The 19,526-nt window shown below is 39.3% G+C and overlaps 1 protein-coding gene across 1 annotated transcript in view; it reads left to right on the top strand.

Annotated features, from left to right (window-relative positions):
- Tm9sf2 (transmembrane 9 superfamily member 2) overlaps positions 1-19,526 on the top strand; it is a 59,023-nt gene that overhangs the window by 7,180 nt on the left and 32,317 nt on the right. Inside the window, exons 2-4 of the mRNA XM_008832724.2 lie at positions 8,566-8,633; positions 10,449-10,542; positions 18,302-18,429. Coding sequence (XP_008830946.1) covers positions 8,566-8,633; positions 10,449-10,542; positions 18,302-18,429 — 290 coding nt within the window. The remainder of the gene's footprint in view (positions 1-8,565; positions 8,634-10,448; positions 10,543-18,301; positions 18,430-19,526) is intronic.

Genomic DNA, 19,526 nt, shown 5'->3' with positions numbered 1-19,526 from the left:
CACTTGAATTAATACAGCTATACAATACTGTACTGAGTATAAACCCTATAAGACATAAAATTAAATGAGGTTTTAACCTTTATAAAAGATCTCCATTTCACATTATTAAAATACAGTTTCATACAGAAAAAATTCATTTTTAATGCAGTTGACATTAAGATGTTTGCACATGTGCGGTTTTTTTGTTTTTGTTTTTTGGAGTTTTTTTTTGGTGGCTGTTTCTTGAATCTCAGACCCTTTTGTGAATAACCAGCTGTTTGCTTAGATTCTTGTACAAAGCTGTTTTTCTTCACTGCAGTGCCTTTTCTCCTTGAAAGCCATTATAGGTGTTAGGTGAAGCCATGTGATTGCAGTGGGATAAAGCAGAATAAAGGCAGAAACAAAAACAAGGAAATTGAGAAAAACCCCAGGTTTATAGTTGACTCCTATGCCTTAAAGCAATAAAACACTAGTTCTGATGAAAGCAAGGCTCAGGTGCAGAACAGACTGATTTTAACTGAAAATTAAAAATATGCATTTGGAAGGATTTAGAAGGGATGCCCCTGAACTCTTAGCTTACCATTTCTTCATGTGAGTGTATACTTACATTAGCAAGTGTTACATTAGCAAGTGTTACATTAGCAAGTGATTTAGGATTCCATAATGTCCTTAAAATGTTTAAGGTTGTCCAAACTTATTTTATGCGTGTAGTAGTTGGAGACTGTTTGAAAGTGAGAATGTGAGTAAGTAGCCTTTAAAGCTCCTTTTAGGGCCCTGGCTGCTCTTGCAGAAGACTTGGTTTGGTTCCCACCATCCAACTTGGCAGCTAAAAACTGTCCCAAACTCCAGTTCCAGGGGATCCAGCACCCTCTTCTGGCCTCTGTGGGCATTGCACAACGTGGGTGCACTTATATGCAGGCAAAATACTCTTAAAGTAAAAATAAATAAATCAAAGAAAAATTTTTTTAAGTTCCTTTAGATCATGTCAGTGATTGCTTAGAGCTGCCATTTCTGTTTAAGGCAGATGTGCAGAAGGAAGTGAGCTTGATTAAGGGTAGGGAATAAAGATATTTACAGTGGAAGATGACCTTAAAAGACATCAAGTGTCAGGCCCGGATTGATAGTACATGTCTGTAATCCCAACTCTTGGGAGGTAGAGGCAGAATCAGAAGTTCAGTGTCATCCTCAACTACATATTGACTTTAAGATCAGCCTGCAAGAGACCCTGCCTAAAAAATCAAAACAAAACCAAAAATTAACTGCTTTTTTAATAGCATATATTAATTACATCATAATGGGCTTCATTATTGTGTTCCATACATGCGTATATTTTGATCATGTTCATCCCCCTTACCTAAAGATTACTGTCATAGTACTTGCTGTTTCAATAATAAGAAAACTAAATCCCACTAGGGATTCAGTAGACACCCCCCCCGCCAACATATAAATAGTTGTATCACTTTTTTTACTTTCTTGAATGTAGGTGCGCCCATCTGAATTATAAATTCCTTGAAAGCAAGTGTTTGTGATTTTTGTTGCACAGCCTGCAATGTATAGGACACATTGATGCATGTGTTGGCTGAATTCTCATGGTCTTTAGTTTCTGTTTTAAATATTCTTCTTGCATCTTTTGCAAATTCTAAATTTTCTCTTATTGGCCTCTTTTGAGGTCATCATTACCTGCTTCTAGAACATCTTCCCACTCGGAATTTTACTTACTTACTTTTTTTTGCTTTAATTTGAGCTTCTGTTGTTTCACAGTAAAGCTAAGTTCTACTCTCAGCTTTTAAAAACCTTTTTTTCCCTCCAACTTTTAAAAAATATTATTTTTATTTCATGTGTGTAAGTGTTATGCCTGCATGTAAGTAAGTGCATCCGTGTCATGCAACGCCCGCGGAGGACAGAAGAGGCTGTCAGATCCCCTGGAACTGGAGTTACTAGACAGTTGTGAAAAACATTACCGTTGAAATCTACCTGATGACTATATATATCCATGCTCAGGTGCCAAGGATCTCAGAAAGTAACTGATTATGACTAGTAATAATCAGATATATAGAGATTAGAGACGCATTGTGCAAACATCTAAGTGTTAGTTGCATTAAAAATGAGTTTTTCTGTATGAAACAGTATATTTTAATAATGAAATGGAGATTGTTTTTAAATGTTAAAACCTCATTCAATTTTATGTCATACAGGGTTTATACTGAGTACAATGTTGTATAACTATATTAATTCAACTGTAAACCTAAAAATCTACAGCCAAATTTGAAAGAGATGCATCTTAGCTCTGGAAATTATTATTATGTCAATGTTGTTGTAATGAAATGCTTCTAATTATGTGGTTATTAAATAATTTTTTTTTGAAAAGTCCAAAAAAAAAAAGGAGGAGGAATTTGTTGCCGGGTGTGGTGGTACATGTCTTTAATCCCAGCACTTGAGAGGCAAAGGCAGGCGGATCTCTGTGAGTTCGAGGCCAGCCCAGTCTACAAAGTGAGTTCCAGGCCAGCTTGGGTTACTGGGAGACCCTGTCTCAAAAAGACAAAAAAAAAAAAAAAAAAAAAAAAGGAATTTGTTTGGGACTGGAGAGATGGCTTAGCATTTAAGAGCACCGGCTGCTCCTGCAGAGGACCCAGGTTTGATTCCCAGCACCCACATTGCAGCTAACAACAGTCCATAACTTCAGGGGATCCGACATCCTCTACTGTCCTCCTTGGGCACTACATGACATGGGTGTACTTACACACATACAGGCGTAATACTCATACACATAAAGTAAAATAAATAATAAATTAAAAACCAAGCATCTTCACTCATTAGTATGCAAATTTTTTATCTTACATAATTTGCAAAAGTATGTATATATCAAAGAATTGTTTTATCAGTAAATGTTTGATTTGCATACCTGTTTTGTACGTCCACAACTCTGTTGTGTAAAAATTTCCTTAATATAAAGGGTCACAGATGGAAGAAGCTTAAGTAGCCTTGCCTTAGACCAGTAACCTAGATCAGAGTGATGGACATGCAGGAGTGGCCCAACATGTTGGTACAGCCACTGCCACTGCTTTGATGGAGGGGAGAGGGCCTCTCACAGACACCCTGGGAGCTAGCCACCCTCTAGTCAACTTTTATTCAGATTCAAGAATGCAGAACAACAGATGACAACACATGCTTACTCATTTTATTTATAGTTATTGCATGCCACTTGTGGTCCATCTTCTGCATATACCATTTTCTTTTATTATTATCTCATCCAGCCTTTACATTCAAGGTTATTGATTGCCCAAGACCACATGTTTATTGAGAATAGACGTAAAATTTTAAGTTAAACGGCAGTTTATCTTTCCCCCCAGCAGTCTGACTCTATGCTGTCTTCAAACTGAGGTTGTGTTCCCTATTTATGTGCTGTTTGTTAAAATTAACTTTGTTTTCAGGTAGATTTGTGAGGGTTTTTTTTGTTTTTTTGTTTTTGTTTTTTATTCTTATGGAAAGCCCTTAATACTTAAAGACATTCTTAAAAATCACAAAGCTAAGTTAACACATCTTCTTCATGAGTAGAATTTGGGGCTGCTTTCCTAGATCAGGAAAAGTTGACAGATAAGATAAATTTAATGGAGGGTTTGATATATGATAAAATACCATGTATAAGCTTGGCAAAAACTAATGAAGTACACATAATTTTTTAATGGAATAGGAAATGGTGTGAAAACCTCTTTTGAGCAATAAACTAAAATGGAATAAGGTGGTAATAATTGGTTTAGATGATACTAAATTATATAAACAGAGAGTAACATGGTTTCAAGAAGAGAAGTTTTCCTGGCTTTTAGCATTACTGTGAAAGACCTACTCTAAGCCAGGTGTGGTAGTGCATGTCTGTAATCTCAGCACTTGGGAGGTAGAGGCAGAAGGATCATGAGTTTGAGGTCTACTTGAGCTACATAATGAAACCCTAACTAAAAAATAAAGTTTTAGAAGAAGTTTGATTTCTCAGATTGTTCTTAACAAAGGTCAATTTGGAATTCAAAGGTGGGTGTGGGTTAGCTTAAGGGATTGGTAGTGAATACATCCATCCAGAATGGTAGAGTGGTATCAGCAGACTATCAGGACTGGTACTTGAAGCTAATTTGCCCTCTTCTGACCTCTACAGGCCTTGCACAACATGGGTACACTTAACACATGCAGGCAATAAACTCATACCCATAAAATAAAAAGAGTAAATAAAATATTTTTAAAAAGAAGAGGGCCTTGGATTCCCTGGAACTGGAGTTACAGACAGTTGTTAGCTACCATGTGGGTGCTGGAAACCAAACCCAGGTCCTCTGCAAGGGCAGCCAGTACTCTTAACCACTCTGACTCTCCAGCCCAGAATAAAAAAAAAAAAAAATTAAATAAATAAGTTGTATGAGAGGGCTGGGCATGGTAGTGCACATCCTTAACCCTAGTGCTTGGAAAGCAGAGGCTGAGGCAAGTGGATCTCTATGAGTTCCTCGCCAGCCAGTATTACAGAGTGAGAACCTGTCTTAAAAGTTATATGAGAGGAGGCTGAAGAGATGGTTCAGTGGTTAAGAATACTGGTAGTTCTTGCAGAAGACCCGAGTTTGAATCCCAGCACCCACATGGCAGCTAACAACTATCTGTAACTCCAGTTCCAGGGGATCTGACGGCCTCTTCTGTCCTCTGCAGGCATTGTACAACATGCGTGCACTTACCTACAGGCAGGCAATACACTCATACACATAAAATAAAAATAATAATTTTTTTTTAAAAAGTTATATGAGAGCCTATAAACCCTGCATTTGGGATGTGGAAGCAGGAGGGTCAGGAGTTTTAAGGTCATCCTCAGCTACACAAAGAGTTCAAGGCCAGCTGTCCTGCATGAAACCCTGTTTCAAAAACCAAAAGATATATGAGAGATCAAAATTATACTTGAGATATGAGCACTCATCTTAAGGTATAGCACACAGAAAAAAAAATGTGTTATGGACAGAAAGGCTCCTGTTGTTCTGAACTTGTATGGAACTTTGGTGTCTAAACCTGACTTTACTGTAATTCCCCTTGATGACCCATCTATCTCAACAGTGTATGAGACAGTCTAGTGTATGAGAGTATAGTGAAGTCCCAAGGAAACCAGGTAGCATGATGAAGATAGATGATTCAGAAGATTGTGGCCTTTCAGTTCAAGGACTGTATGACTCACAGAAGACAGGAGAGACAAGAAAATGAGAGTCGAGAGCTGGGTGTGGTGGTACAGGCCTGTAATTCCTAGCACTCAGAAGGTGGAAGCCAGAGTGAACTATATAGAGACACTTGTCTGGAGAAAACTTGAGAATGCAGTTTTCCCTTGGTCTGTACTACTGAAGTTGAACCATAAAGTCTCAGGGAGGACATCATAGCTGAGTCAAATGCTTTTATCATCCTTTGGACAGACACTTTTGCTTTCATGTTATATGTGCATTTGAGCAATACCCTAAGATTTTTCACCTGGCCTCAGATATTTTAATCTTGTACATTGTTTTGGGCATTCTATAATGTGAACTTAACATTTAGAAGTTTCTAGAAAATAAGGCTTACAAGGTGAACTAGGAGTCCAGTCTAGCTTACTGCCTAGTCTTGTAAGGCTCTCATGGGGTCTTTTAAAAAGTGTTTGAGAGGAAAAGTAGACTATTATTTAGAAATGAGTAAAAATTATATGAACATCAAGTTTCAGAGCCCATTGAGTGTACTGAACTACAACCACACCCTCCTTTACCTATTGTCTAGGGCTGCTTTCACATTACATGGGTAGAGCTAGTGGATCCAGCAGGGCTCAAGATTGTTAAGTATACAGAGACTATACAAACAGTACCAAGCAGTGTAGTATTCTATTACCATGGTTTCCAAATCAAAAGCCATTAGCTGCTGTAACCATTGAAAGTTAGCTAGCATTAAATAAAGTTAAAATTCAGTTTTTCAGCTACACTAAACACATCCTAAGTGGTACCCAGCACATGCCAGAGTTAGGATTTAAACCCTGCCGGCCTAGCTTCTAAAAGCAAGTTTGAGAGAGAGAATAATTAAGTTCCATGATAGTGGAGCAGGTCTATACATTTGAAACTGAAAACAGAAAGTCGTGTAGAATGTAGTTCTTCCTCAGGAGAAATCTAGAGATGTAAACTGGATATCCTTTTAGATATATTAGTGTGTGAATTCTGATGTGTAAAGACATAGTGTCTACCCTTTCTAATTAGTGAAAATTATTTTGGTAGAGTGACTTTTTAACTAAAAAGACCAATGGTATGTTTCATGCAAGGAGACGTGTGTGTGTTGGAGGCAGTGTGGCCATTGAGTTGCTATTTCTTAAGTAGAATTACAGAGTTTGCTTATGCGGCTCTTTACAAAGACTAATGTCTACCATCATAAGTCATGAATATTGGAAGGGCAGTTTACTGGGTGAATGCTGTAGTTTAGACCGCCCTTGATTGTAGTATTATTAATCTTTTTGGCTATTTATTTATTTTTTATTTTATGTGTATGTGTGTATTGCCTGCATGTAGGTAAGTGCACCCGTGTTGTGCAGTGCCCACAGAGGACAGAAAAGGCTGTCAGATCACCTGGAACTGGAGTTAGGGACAGTTGTTAGCTGCCATGTAGGTGCTGGGATTCGAACCTGGGTCTTCTGCAAGAACAACCAGTGTCCTTAACTGCTGAGCCATCTCTTCAGCCCTTGGCTATATTTTAACAATGTATTAGGCATTGTTTATAATACTTTATGTCAGCCCATAACCTTCCATGACCCTATGCAATAAGTGCTATCCCATTTTGCAAATAAGGAAACTGAAGCAACCATGAGAAAACTGACATGTTAAATAACTTGACCAAAATCACACAATAATAGATGGCACAGGGTTTGGAACCCGGGCAGTCAGGCTCACAGCCTACACTTTAGTCCTCTGTCCTTTGCTCCCCCCCTTTACGGTATACTTACTATTAGTTTAGTTTTTAAATTTTATTATTGCTGTATATGTGTATGGTGTCTGTGTATGCATGCAGGCATGCATAGCATTCAGAGGACTATTTTCAGAAGTCAGTTCCCTCCTTTCATTTTGGGATCTGGGAATTGAACTTGGGTCACCAGGCTTGTACTGCAAGTGCTTTCCCTGTTGAGCCATCTTACTGACTCTGTTAGTTTAAATTGTACATCACACATCTTGTCTTGCTTTGGGGGAAGTTAGCAAGTACCAGGGACTGATAACAGCACTAATCAGTGAAATCAAATTGATAGTGTCGCTTTATGCTGTTCTTGGTAGCCTCCTGATCTAGTCCAGAGACAGCCATAGCAAAACTCAGTGGAGATATTTATATGTTCTAGGTGACTATCTCATACTTAATGGTTTTTTGTTTGTTTGTTTGTTTGGCACCAAAAGTATTTCAGAACACAAATGACTTGCTGAATGCTTTTGTGAATTCAGTCTTGAATATCGTTGAACTCTGTTTGAGAGATCAGTGCTTCCTCTGTATCTGGGAAAAACTTGGAACGCTTCAGTAGGAAGATAATGTTTAGCCCACATTTCTTAGAAAGTTGATTCAGCTTTTCTCCTCTCCTTTGCTCTTGAACTTGGTTTAGACATTGTAAACTTCTCTGTTAACTACCTGTAGTGCACATTCTCAGACTGATCACAGCTGTCCTCTAAAGTTAGATTATGCGGCAGCCATTGTCCTCTCCTGTCTGCTCAACAGTACAGGACAGGGTATGTGGGATCATATTCACAGTATGGTTGATTGAAATATTTCTAACCAGTATGGCAGCATTTCTTGGTTGCAGTACAGATGTTTAAAAATAGAAATTATTTTCTTTTCAAAAGATTTATTTTTATTGTGTGTCTATGTATGTGTATGTATGTGCACATGAGTGCAGTTGCCTTTAGAGGTCAGAATTGGGCATTGGGTCCCCTAGAGCTGGAGTTACAGGCAGTTGTGAGGCTGCTTGATGTTGATGCTGGAAACTGAACTCAGATTCTCTGCAAGAACAGCATGTGTTCTTAACCACTGAACCATTTCTCCAGCCCCTAAAAATAGAAATTACATGTGTGCTGTAGCAGGAAATACTGAATTTGAAAAATCAGATTTAATTTTTTTTTAATTTTATGTTTGTGAATGTTTTGCCTACATGAATGTATATATACCGTGTACATGCCTGGTCCCCATGGAGGCCAGAAAAGGGAATCTGATCCCCCTGGAACTGAAGTTACAGGTCCTAAGAACTGAACCCGGGTACTCTGCAAGAGCAGCAAGTGCTCTTAACCACTGACCCATCTCTCCAGTCCCAGGAAATCAGTTTTTTTTAAAAAAACAGTTTATATTAATGTGATGAATACTTTTAAATGTCTTATTTAATATTTTAGAAAATTTAGAATTTAAAAAGCATTAGAAATAATGGTAACTCTAAATGTTATTTAGTTATATATTAAATACATATAAGTCCACTAAATGAATGTATTTATTATAAGAGAGTAGTTTAGTAGTTCAAACATGCAGTCCTTTTAATCCCAGGCATGGCTTGCGTCCATCTCCAGGCACTTATGTTCTGATTCTGTGTTTCCTCATTTTCAGGCTGAAATAGAACTATTTGTTAACCGACTTGATTCAGTGGAATCTGTTCTTCCTTATGAATATACAGCGTAAGTTTTTCAGCTTGGTTTTTATATACAATTTTATGTGACTCATCAGAATTTTGTGCATTTAGATCCTTATTTTCTTCAAGTTAGATATATTTGTATTCATTCCAAAAATGCATAGAGCCTAAAGACTTGGGGGGCATCAGAGGTGACAAGGTCTCACTCTGCAGCCATGACTGGCCTCAAACTCATGGCAGTCCTCCTGACTCAGCCTCCTAAGTGTTAGAATTTTGAGCACTGCCACAACCAGCCTGAAAACTTCTGATACGTTCTTCAAAGGTCAAATTAGCACATCCTGTTCTTGGGCTGGAGAGATGGCTCAGCATTTAAGTGCACTTCCTGTACTTCCTCATTACCCATGCCTGTAACTCCAGTTCCAGGGGATCACGCACCCTCCTCTGGCCTCCTCAGGTACCCCACACAAACAGCACTTGCACCTATGCATGCACACGCGCACATACATGCACACGCACAAAATCTTTTTTTAAAGATGAGCTGCTCTAGCAAGCCATGTTGCATGTCTTTAATCCCACCACTCAGGAGGGAGGCAGACGCAGGTGGATCTCTGTGAGTTCAAGGTCAGCTTGATCTACATAGTGAGTTCTAGGTAACTGGGGCTACAGGGAGACCCTGTCTTAAAATGACCAAAAAAAAGAAAAAAGAGAGAGATGAGCTTCTCTTTTTTATGTTGCTTTGCAATAAAGTAAAACATCAACCAAAAACATTTTTCCTTTTTTGTCTGGCTATAAGAATGTCATTTTGTTTTCTTAATTCTTAACACCATCACTCACACCCCTACCTTTTTTGGGGGGCAGGAACTCACTTGTGCCCAGGCTGACTTGGGTTTTCCTGTCTCAGCCTTCAAACAGTTACTACTGTGTCTTTGAATCACATTTTTTTGCTGAATATTTGAATGTGTATGACCATATTTGTATAGTTTTGTGTTAAACAAAAGTAAGCTTATATTTGATTTGCACCTTGCCTTTGTCAACAGTATGTTTTTGACATCTTTCATGTCAGCATATAGTTACCTTAGTCTCTGTTGTATATTATTCTCTTGTAGTGGTTATGTAGATTCTGATTGTTTAGTAATTCCTGATTTACCACCAGCATTTTATTTCTAGGTTTTGTTTTTAAATTTGTACTTCTTATTATCATGTATGTTTATGATATGTGTATGTGGAGGTCAGAGGACAACTTTGTGGAGTCAGTTCTCTCCTTTCACCATTACATGGGTTCAGGGTTTTGAACTAGACTTGTGCTGCAGTGCTTTACCCACTGAACCAGCTCTCTGACCCTCCAAGGTTTTTTTGTTGTTGTTTGGTTTTGTGAAAAATGCAGCATAAACTGGGTGTGATGGCGCATGCCTTTAATCTCACAACTCAGGAGGCAGAGGCAGAGGCAGGTGGGTCTTTTTTAGTTCAAGGCCAGCCTGGTCTACATAGCGAGTGCCAGGCCAGCTGGGGCTACAGGGAGACCCTGTCTCAAAAAGACCAAAAAAAGAAAAAGAAAAAAAGAAATGTCATTCAGTGTAGATTTGGATTAGAATAATTCTGCAAAATTTCCTTAAAGAGTAAAGATCTGGTGTAAATGTTTTTATAATTAAACTGCACAAAAGGTGTAATGTATAATTTTTTAAAAGATATAATTTCGAGTGTTTCTGGGTTTTGGCAAGAGTTGTGGAACATGGAACTTAGAATATAAATACATTTGTCATCCAAAAGAGCTACTAAAATAAGTAATCTTTCAAGATTGGCCAGGGGGTTCCTAGTTCGTTGTTTCTTTTTCTGTTTAAAAATCTTGATGCTCTTCTCACAGGTTTGATTTTTGCCAAGCATCGGAAGGAAAACGTCCATCTGAAAATCTTGGTCAGGTGTTATTTGGGGAAAGAATTGAGCCTTCACCATATAAGGTTTGTATTTAGTGGTAGATAAAAATTATTTTAGTCATAATTTGGGGATTTTTGTTTTTGTTTTGTTTGGAGGACTGTCGAAAGTAACAGCTCTCATAGGTGAGGGGCAGTTCTTTAGCATCCAGGGTTTATATTTTATATGTGTGAGTGTTTTGCCTACATGAAAGTAAGTGCAGTGACCTCAGAGGCCACAAGGGGGTGTCAGATCTCCTGGAACTGGAGCTACAGATGTTTGTTAACCATCATGTGGGTGCTAGGAACTAGATCCAGGTCCTCCTTAAGAGATTTGGAATGTCTCAGACATTTTTAGGTCACCAGTTAAGCCAAGCTACACAAAATGTAAGGTGATATATATAAAATCATTTCCCAGAATTATTACCCCTTTTAAATCTGTGGTCTTTAAGCCTATTATCCTTCTATATTGTGCAGTTCTCTGCTCATTTTATATCTGCTCTCCTCTCTTTCAGAAAAATTAGTTTATAATCATAACACCGTTGTGCTGGATAGCTTTAGTGTCAACTTGACACACCTGGGTTGAGGGAGCCTCAATTGGGGAATTACCTTCATTGGACTGGCCTGTGGCCATGTCTGAGGGGCATCTTCTTGATGAGTGATGTGGGAGGGCCCAGCCCACTGTGGGTGGTGTTACCCTGGGCAGGTGGGCTTGTGTTGCCTAAGAAAGCAGGCTGAGCAGGGGCCAGGGAAGCAGGCTAGTAAGCAGTGTTCCTCCATGGCCTGTGCTCCAGTTCCTGCCTTCAGGTTCCTGCCCTGAGTTCCTACCTTGGGCTCCCTGATGAACTGTGACCCAGGAGATGTAAGATAAATGGATCCTTTCCTTTCCAGGTTGGTAGTGATCAGAGTGTTTTGTCACAGCAATGAAGAAACAAACTAGGACAACATAAAAAAATTAAATGGTGTGGAAGAATATAAAATGAAAAATAATTTTCTCTTCTCCTCTAGTTCTACTTGTTTGTTCACATTTCCTGAAGATTTTCACAGACCTACACATTTATATAAATAGTTGTTTATGTTTTAATGTGTTTTGCACTTTACATTGTTTCTTTACCTCACTACCTTGGGCACAAGAACTTGCCTTATAATGTCTGTCACTTGACCCCACGTTTTAGTCCCCAACCCAACTCTCCTGGCCTCTGGTTCTTCCCTTCTGAGGCTTAGGCCCCATCCTTAGCCACCTGGCCTGCTTTCTTTCTAAGCACTTTCTTCTCCATTGGCGCTTGATTACCTGGAGCATCTGTTCAGCTGGTCCCTGAGCCTGCATTGTTCCCACTTGCCAGGTCATTCCCTCTAGTTCCTGGATCTATTCTGTGAGGCCTTACGGGCAGACAGACACATCACTGCATAAGCTTAATCCACTGTATGTTTATAGTTTTTAATCATGAATCTATTATCTTCAAATATTCTAATCTGAAATTTCCTACACTAAAAAATGTCATTGATTTTAAATGATTTTGAAAGGCAATAAACTTGAAAGTCTGAGGGAATGAAGTTACTGGGAAAGCACTCAGTATGTATGGGCACCTGCTGTTTTAGAGACTACTTTGAAAGTAATTACATTCTTTCATAGTAGAGAGTGATTTTCAGGCAGTCAACTTAAATATTCCAATTGTCTCTCAGCCCTGTCTTTCTATTAACTTATGTGTTGGCTTTGGAAAGTGGTGAGAAAGAAGATTGTCAGTAACAGTGTCCATGTCATGAAGGGCCACAGGAATCTTTTAACTGACACAGACTACCCATAACAGTACAGTGAATGGAAGAAAAGCCATCAGAATATTTAAACTACAATATTCTGGGACACTTATGAATACTCGTAAGACCCTTAGGTCCTGGTATTTGTAGATTAAATTTCTGTCCTAAGACTTGAAGTCAAAGTAGAAGAGAAGGAATGCTTAAAATGGTGAAAAGTGGTATTACAGTTTGTTTTTACATTGCTGTGATAAAACACTCTGACTAGTACCAACTTGGGGGAGAGGAAAGGGTTTATTTGGCTTACATCTACAGGGTCACAGTTCATCAGGGAGCCCAGGTTAGGAACTTGGGGCAGGAACCTTGAGGCAGGAGCTGGAGCACAGGCCATGGATGAATGCTGCTTACTGGCTTTATCCCCTGACCAATGCTCAGTCTGCTTTCTTATACAGCATAGGACCACCTGCCCAGGGGTGGCACCACACTTGGGGCAGGAACCTTGAGGCAGGAGCTGGAGCACAGGCCATGGATGAATGCTGCTTACTGGCTTGCTCCCCTGGCCCATGCTTGGCCTGCTTTCTTACACAATACAGAACAACCTGCCCAGGGGTGTCACCACCCATAGTGGGCTAGGCCCTTCCACATCATGCAACAATCAAAAAAATACCCTGCAGACATGGCCACAGGCTAGTCAGTGGAGGAAATTCCCTGAGGCTCTCTCTACCCAGGTGTGTCAAGTTGACAACTAAAGCACAAGTGTGTACGTAAGTATCCCTGAGTTCCACAGTTTTTAGGTCAAAATCTGTGCTGAGTTGGATTTGGTGGGTCTCACCTGGAGGGAGGCACAGGCAGTTCCAGGCCAACCTGGGCTCCATAGCAAGATCCGTCTCCCAAATCAAAGTGTTAAATTCTTTAATTCCTAAGCTTAAAGACAAGGAGCAGACACTCTTCAAGATCAAGATATCTGAAAAGCGTGGGGCCGAGAGATCAGATTTTTCTTTCTAAACCAGCCATAAATGTATTGAGCAATTTTTTTTTTAAATTTCGTTTTTGATTCTTCTGTCCTTTATCTTCAGATATAACCTGTTTTAAATCTGTAGTAATAGCAGTGGTAACAACCAGCAACAAACTAAACTCTATCTACTTTGACACTTTTGTTATTTAAACTTTATTTTTTTTATTTTTGAGACAGGGTCTCCCTATAGCCCCAACTGGTCTGGAACTCCCTATGTAGACCAGGCTGGCCTCCATCAGAGATCTGCCTGCTTTCCAAAGTGTGGGGCTCAAAGGTGTGTACCATGGCACCCGGCCTTTGCTACCTGTGACTTCTATTTGGAAAACAACAGTATAAGATACTTGTGAGGACACTTTTAGAGGGTCATAAAAACACATTCAAGTCTGACTTATGCATTCATTTATTCACTGAGTTCAACGTTTGTTGGGTTGATACCTTTTGTGTGCCAGGCACTGTTAAAGATGTAGGACATAGCAGTGGAGAGATGGAAAAAATCTCTGCCCTTGTGGATCTTCTGTTCTGATGGCAAAGAGGAAATTGTAGATTGCTAAAGTATATAGTGTGACAGTTACTCATGAAAGAACTATTGGAAATAAAACAAAATGTGGACAGGGAATTTGCAATTTTAAATAAGCTTACTGGGAGGTGACATTTAAAAATGTAAATTTTAAAAAGTCTTACTGAGAAAGTGACATTTGAATAAAAGACCTGAAGTAAATGAGGGAATAAGCCCTATGAATGCCTAGGGAAGGTGTTTTAGAGGCAGAGACCACAAATGCCAGGTCCCCAGGCGTGAATTTGCCTGGAGTGTTCAAGGTACACAAAGAAACCAGTATGACTTCTGAACAAGTGAGTTACAGAGAAGAGTAGGAGATAAGTGCAAAAAGTAATGGGACTGTATCATAGAAGGAAGTGTAGTTCAGTGGTAGAACACTTGCCTAGCATGCCCAAGACCCTGGATTCAGTACTTAGCACCGCCAAAGTTACGATTCGAAGGAGAGGTTGCTAAATGTGTCCTAGTTCAGTCATGAAGGAGTAGTCCTAGTGTGCTTGTAGAGACCTGATTCACCCATGGTAACTGGAGAACAGCCCCTCATGTTGAAAGGTAGATGTGGTTATTTCTAACTTGTTAATAAAGGAGGCAATATGGTTATCACCTAGAGTGAGGAGGAAGAGGAAAAGTTGAAGGTCTGAGGAAGGAAGCAGGCCCTAGAAGAATAAGTGGATCAGAGGACTGGGGCTTGGTTTTGGGCAACAGTGTCACCCCTTCTCTGAGGGAGATATTGTGAGACAAGTGAGACAGCACCCCACAGAGAGAGCCAGGTTTGCCCTAGGACAGGGCTTCAGACACCAATTCCAAGAAGAGGTTAAACATAGAGACGGGTTTTGCCAAGGGGCACAGCGAAAGGGTGGAAGAGTTGAGGGGTAGGGAAGATGGAGTCAGAGTGTAGTATGTTTGTATCCATTGTAGGATTGAAATGTGGAAAAGGAAGGTTGACTGGAAATCCCAGTTTTTAGAGTGACCAATGTTAAGAAGAAAATAGGACCTAAGAGGATTTGTCTCATAGTTTCAGGGCAGCAGAGAGGCTACATTAGCTGAGAGGTCTTTCCAGGAGCTTGCAGCATATGGTTTTCCCCCAGAAAGTTGAAAGCCTTTGACACAATTTTGTGACATTTGCAAACTATTACCTAGTATATATCTGTGTTGGTGAGCATGCTAGGTGTTTTGCAGATGATTCTGTAACAGTTTCATAACACTCTTACAGAACATTGCTAACCTCATTTTACAGATACTTTATTAGACATAAGGTAGGGTAGCAACTTGCCAGGGTCAAGTTGGAACTGGACTTTTACTGGACTCTGGTTCTAGGTTGATCAGTGCTTGAAGCCCACATTAACTAATCCAAGAAAAATTTACAATAAAATATTTTCCTGGATAAGTTGCTGAGAGAGAGGGAGAGGGAAAGAGAGAGAGAGAGAGAGAGAGAGACAGACAGACAGACAGACAGACAGACAGACACTCATGTAGTCAAGGGTGACCTTGAACTCCTGATCTTCCTGCTTTCACCCAAGTGCTGTGATAATAGGCATACATTATCACATCAGATTTATTCCCTATTGGGAATCAAACTCGGGCTTCATTTGTGCTAGACAAGACAAGCACTCTACCAACTGAGCTATATCTCCAGCTCCACAGTCTATATTTTTATATTTTAACTGAATATATACAAATAGAGGAGCTAGGGAACATGGCTAAGAAGATTGGGGTGCTTGCTGCACAAGTGTGAGAACCCAAGTTTAAATCCCCAGACTAAGCCAGGCATGGTCACATATTTGTGTAACCCCAGCACTGGGGGAAAGGAGGGTAGGAGGCAAAGATAGGAAGATCAGAGTGACAAGGCAGGACACCCAGCATCCTCTTCTGGCCACCATACACATACATACGGATACTCCACACCCTGTGTACCTATACCATACACAAAATAAAAATAAATAAAAATAGAGCAAAAATGGGCTTGCATGTCATAGAGAAAGAAGATTTGGTTTCCTGGAGAGCTAATAACAGTTTTAAATCTTTAAATTAAAAAAATTAAATACTATTAAAATCCACAGCAAAGATGATTTAAAATATAAAATTTCTAACTAAAAGGGTGTCATGATTAGAGCATTTTCTCTATTGCTCAACTCACTTGGGTCAAATTCTGACTGCCAGTTTTATATCGTTTTGTACCTTGGTTTTTCTAATCTGTAAAATTCAGATAAGGAGGCCAACCTCATTGAGCTGTTGGGGAAACACATGAGATTGATACATATAAAGTGCATAGAACATGGGGGTGGTAGATGAATGTTGACCGTTACTATCTTATCAGATGTCACTGGGGCTGGGGAAATGGCTCAGTTGGCAAAGTACTTGCTGCACGAGCATGAGGATCTGCGTACAGAAGCCCACCACCCACACACAAGCTGGGCCTGATGGCACATGTGCCTATAACCCCAGCTAGAGAGGGTGAGGAGACAAGAGTATCCCTGGAGCTTACTCCAAGTGCAGTGAGAGATCGTTTCCAAGTCTAAGGTGGAGAGCTAGAGACTCAGCTGAGAAGTTAAGAGCACTTCCTGCTCTAACACCCCCATGGCAGCTGAGGATTGTCTGTAGCTCCAGCCCTGGGATCCACTTCTGACATTTGGGGGCATTGCACACTGTGGTGCACTTAAATACATATAGACAAAACACTCATACACATAAATATTTTTTTTTAATCTTAAAAAACTATTAAGGTAGAGAGTGACAGAAGAAGATACCTGGCATTGACCTGTGACCTCCACACACATGCTCACATAGATGCTGCACACACATACTATGAGCACACATGTCACCTTTGATCTTATTATTTTCCTTTACAATTGAACATAAAGGTTGGGTGACCTAAATCCAGTGAGCATTAGATTGAGGTGTAAGATTTACTGTTTTTATATAATTGATAACATATATATCATAACTTTCTGTAGTAGCATACTTTCATGTTACTACTTTTTGCTTTTTAAAATTAAACCTTAAGGTTCGTGTAAAGTGCAAAATATTAAGTAATGGTACAAACATACTTTAGCCAGAGGTAGTGGTCTGGCTGACAGGTGGCAGCAGTGCTTTACATGTAAACATTCACTGCCACCTAGGAGACAGCAGCTGGTGTAGGGGAGCTAATAAATAACTTGAGAAGTAGACCACTGCTCAGGTGTGGGGGTACATGCTGGGAATCTCCCAGCATTTGGGAGGCTTAGGCTAATTATGGGGTATCTGTGTGGTCAATAAGTTGTGGCGTTTTGAAAATATTTATTTGGGGAGGAGAATTTTTGTTGTGTTTTTTTTTTTAAAAAAATTTTTTTTAGAAGAAGCATTTCATTATAGCTTTAACATACTCAATAACAATTTCCAGAGCAAAGATACATCTCTTTCAAAAGTGGCTATAAATTTTTTAGGTTCACAGTTGAATTAATACAGTTATACAATATTTAACTGGGTATAAACCCTGTACAACATAAAATTGAATGAGTTTTTAACCTTTAAAAAAGATCTCCATTTCATTTTAAAATACGCTGTTTCTTACAGAAATACTCATTGTTTTTGCTAATAACACTTAGATGTTGGCGCATGCATCTCTAATCTGTGTGTATCTGATTATTACTAGTCATGGTCGGTTGCACTCGGATCCTTGGTACCTGTGTATGGGTATAAAGTCATCAGGTTTTGTTTTTGCAGTACTAGGGATTGAACCAGAGCCTCATGCATACTAAGCATGTGCTGCCACTGTGTCATACTCCCCCCAATCCCCCAACATATACACCCAGCCTGGGAAATAACTTATTTTATTGTTTTTTTGAGATGGAGTCTCACTATGTATCCCTGACTGGCCTGAAACTCACTGTTGACCAGGCCGGCCTCAATCTCAGAGATCCACCTGCCTCTACCTTCCAAATGCTGAGATTAAAGGTGTGTACCATCATGCCTGGCCTGTAAATAAAGGTTTTTAAATTAAGACTTCAGTGGTTCGTAATGTCAGCATAAACCTATTATTAAAATGCACTATGAACCCAGCACTAGGAAGGCAGAGGTAGGTGGATCTCTATGAGTTCAAGGCCAGCCTGGTCTATAGGGAGACCCTGTCTCAAAAAGACCAAAAAAAATAAATGTACTTTGAATATAATTTTCTTATACATGAAGTGAATTCTGTACTCGAGATTGGAGACTTTTAAATCATGACTATGAAGAGACTGCTCCATCTTCTTTTTCCTCTAGAACTCATTTACATTTCAAAGATGGGTAGATTGAAATGATCAAAATATAAAAGAAAACCTTATGAAAAGAGAAGTTGACAGGTTGTAGAGAAGCATGACCCTCCCAACTGATGGTGCTATGCTGGGTTTAGTGCTTCCTACACTGAGTGATAACCATGTTCTTGAGTCATCATCTGTGTTACCTTTAGGAAGAGCTGCCTCTTTGGGGATATTTTTTGTTAATATACCTTCTGCTTTGTTTTTATACAGTTTATGTTTAATAAGGAGGAAACCTGTCAGCTTGTTTGTACGAAAACATACCACACGGACAAAGCTGAAGACAAACAAAAGTTAGATTTCTTGAAAAAAAGCATGTTACTGAATTACCAGCATCACTGGTAAGACACAGAGATTTGGGCTTTTTGTTTTTAAGATGAAATGTCTATTGCAATGAATATATAAATTAAATGGTAGATTGGATAAGCTATAGCAGATTGACTTGGAGCATTATTAAGCAGAATTTGAAGTGCCAGCCTTCTGCTGTGCTTAGATTGCAGCTGTATCAGGTGCTTTACCTAGTACACTGCTGCTGCTTGGGTCGTATGTAATTAACACTTCCAAGCATGTGTGGAAGGGTTTGGAGCAGTCTTCTGTAGAACTGTTGCTTTATACTGTGGCCTATGAAAAAGAGCATAACAAAACAAAATTTAACTTACATTTGAGGTTTTATAAGTAGCATTTGTTTTAAATCCACTTTATATTTTGTAACCATAGTGTAACCGTAACAAGTTTGTTAACTGTGTTGAAATCAGAAAGCATTCTGTTTCTTTAATATAAACTTAGTATTCCTTATTCAAACATGAAATATTATGTTACTATTATAAATATTATAAAAGGCTCTCCAAATCTACCCTTTCAAGTATGACTGTTATTCTTCCAGATCATTTTGCTTGCACATGGCTCCATTCTATATGGACTCTTAGTATCTGTACTTTTTACCTTATTAGAAGCTGTAAGATGCTGGAGGTAGTTACTAGCACTTCTTTTGTTCATCTCTTGAATGTCCTGTAGGTGTCTTGGCTAAAAAGTCAGCACACTTTTAGGGAAGTTAGGAGCTTTGGACCTTAGACCTGGGGTGCTGTGGCATAGATGCTGTAGTTGGATTCCCTCTCCTGCCCATTTAGTTCCTCTTTCCTTACACAGAAAGCAAAGGATTCCTGGAGAAGGCAGCTTTGGAGTATGTGTCCATCTGTGAAGTAGTTGGTAGGTAGGCTGATTTTTTTTTTTTTTTTTTTTTTTTTTTTTTTCTGACCAGCACTGGGCATCATACCCTTGAGCCCAATGGAAATGACTTTGCTTAGATAAGCAGGGCTCTGAGAGACATAAGGCGGTCAGAAACATGCCAGGTACACTGTCAGGCTCTAAGGTTTGACATCTGGTAAACCCAGATCATTGTGAATTGGAAGCTATCTTTCCTTGAAGTTTTTCTTTCCTT

This window comes from Nannospalax galili, unplaced genomic scaffold, assembly GCF_000622305.1.
Source record: "Nannospalax galili isolate Female #2095 unplaced genomic scaffold, S.galili_v1.0 scaffold1316, whole genome shotgun sequence".
In the NCBI taxonomy this organism is placed as follows: domain Eukaryota; kingdom Metazoa; phylum Chordata; class Mammalia; order Rodentia; family Spalacidae; genus Nannospalax; species Nannospalax galili.
Note: the sequence above shows the minus strand (reverse complement) of the source record. Positions and strands in the feature narration are given on the sequence as shown.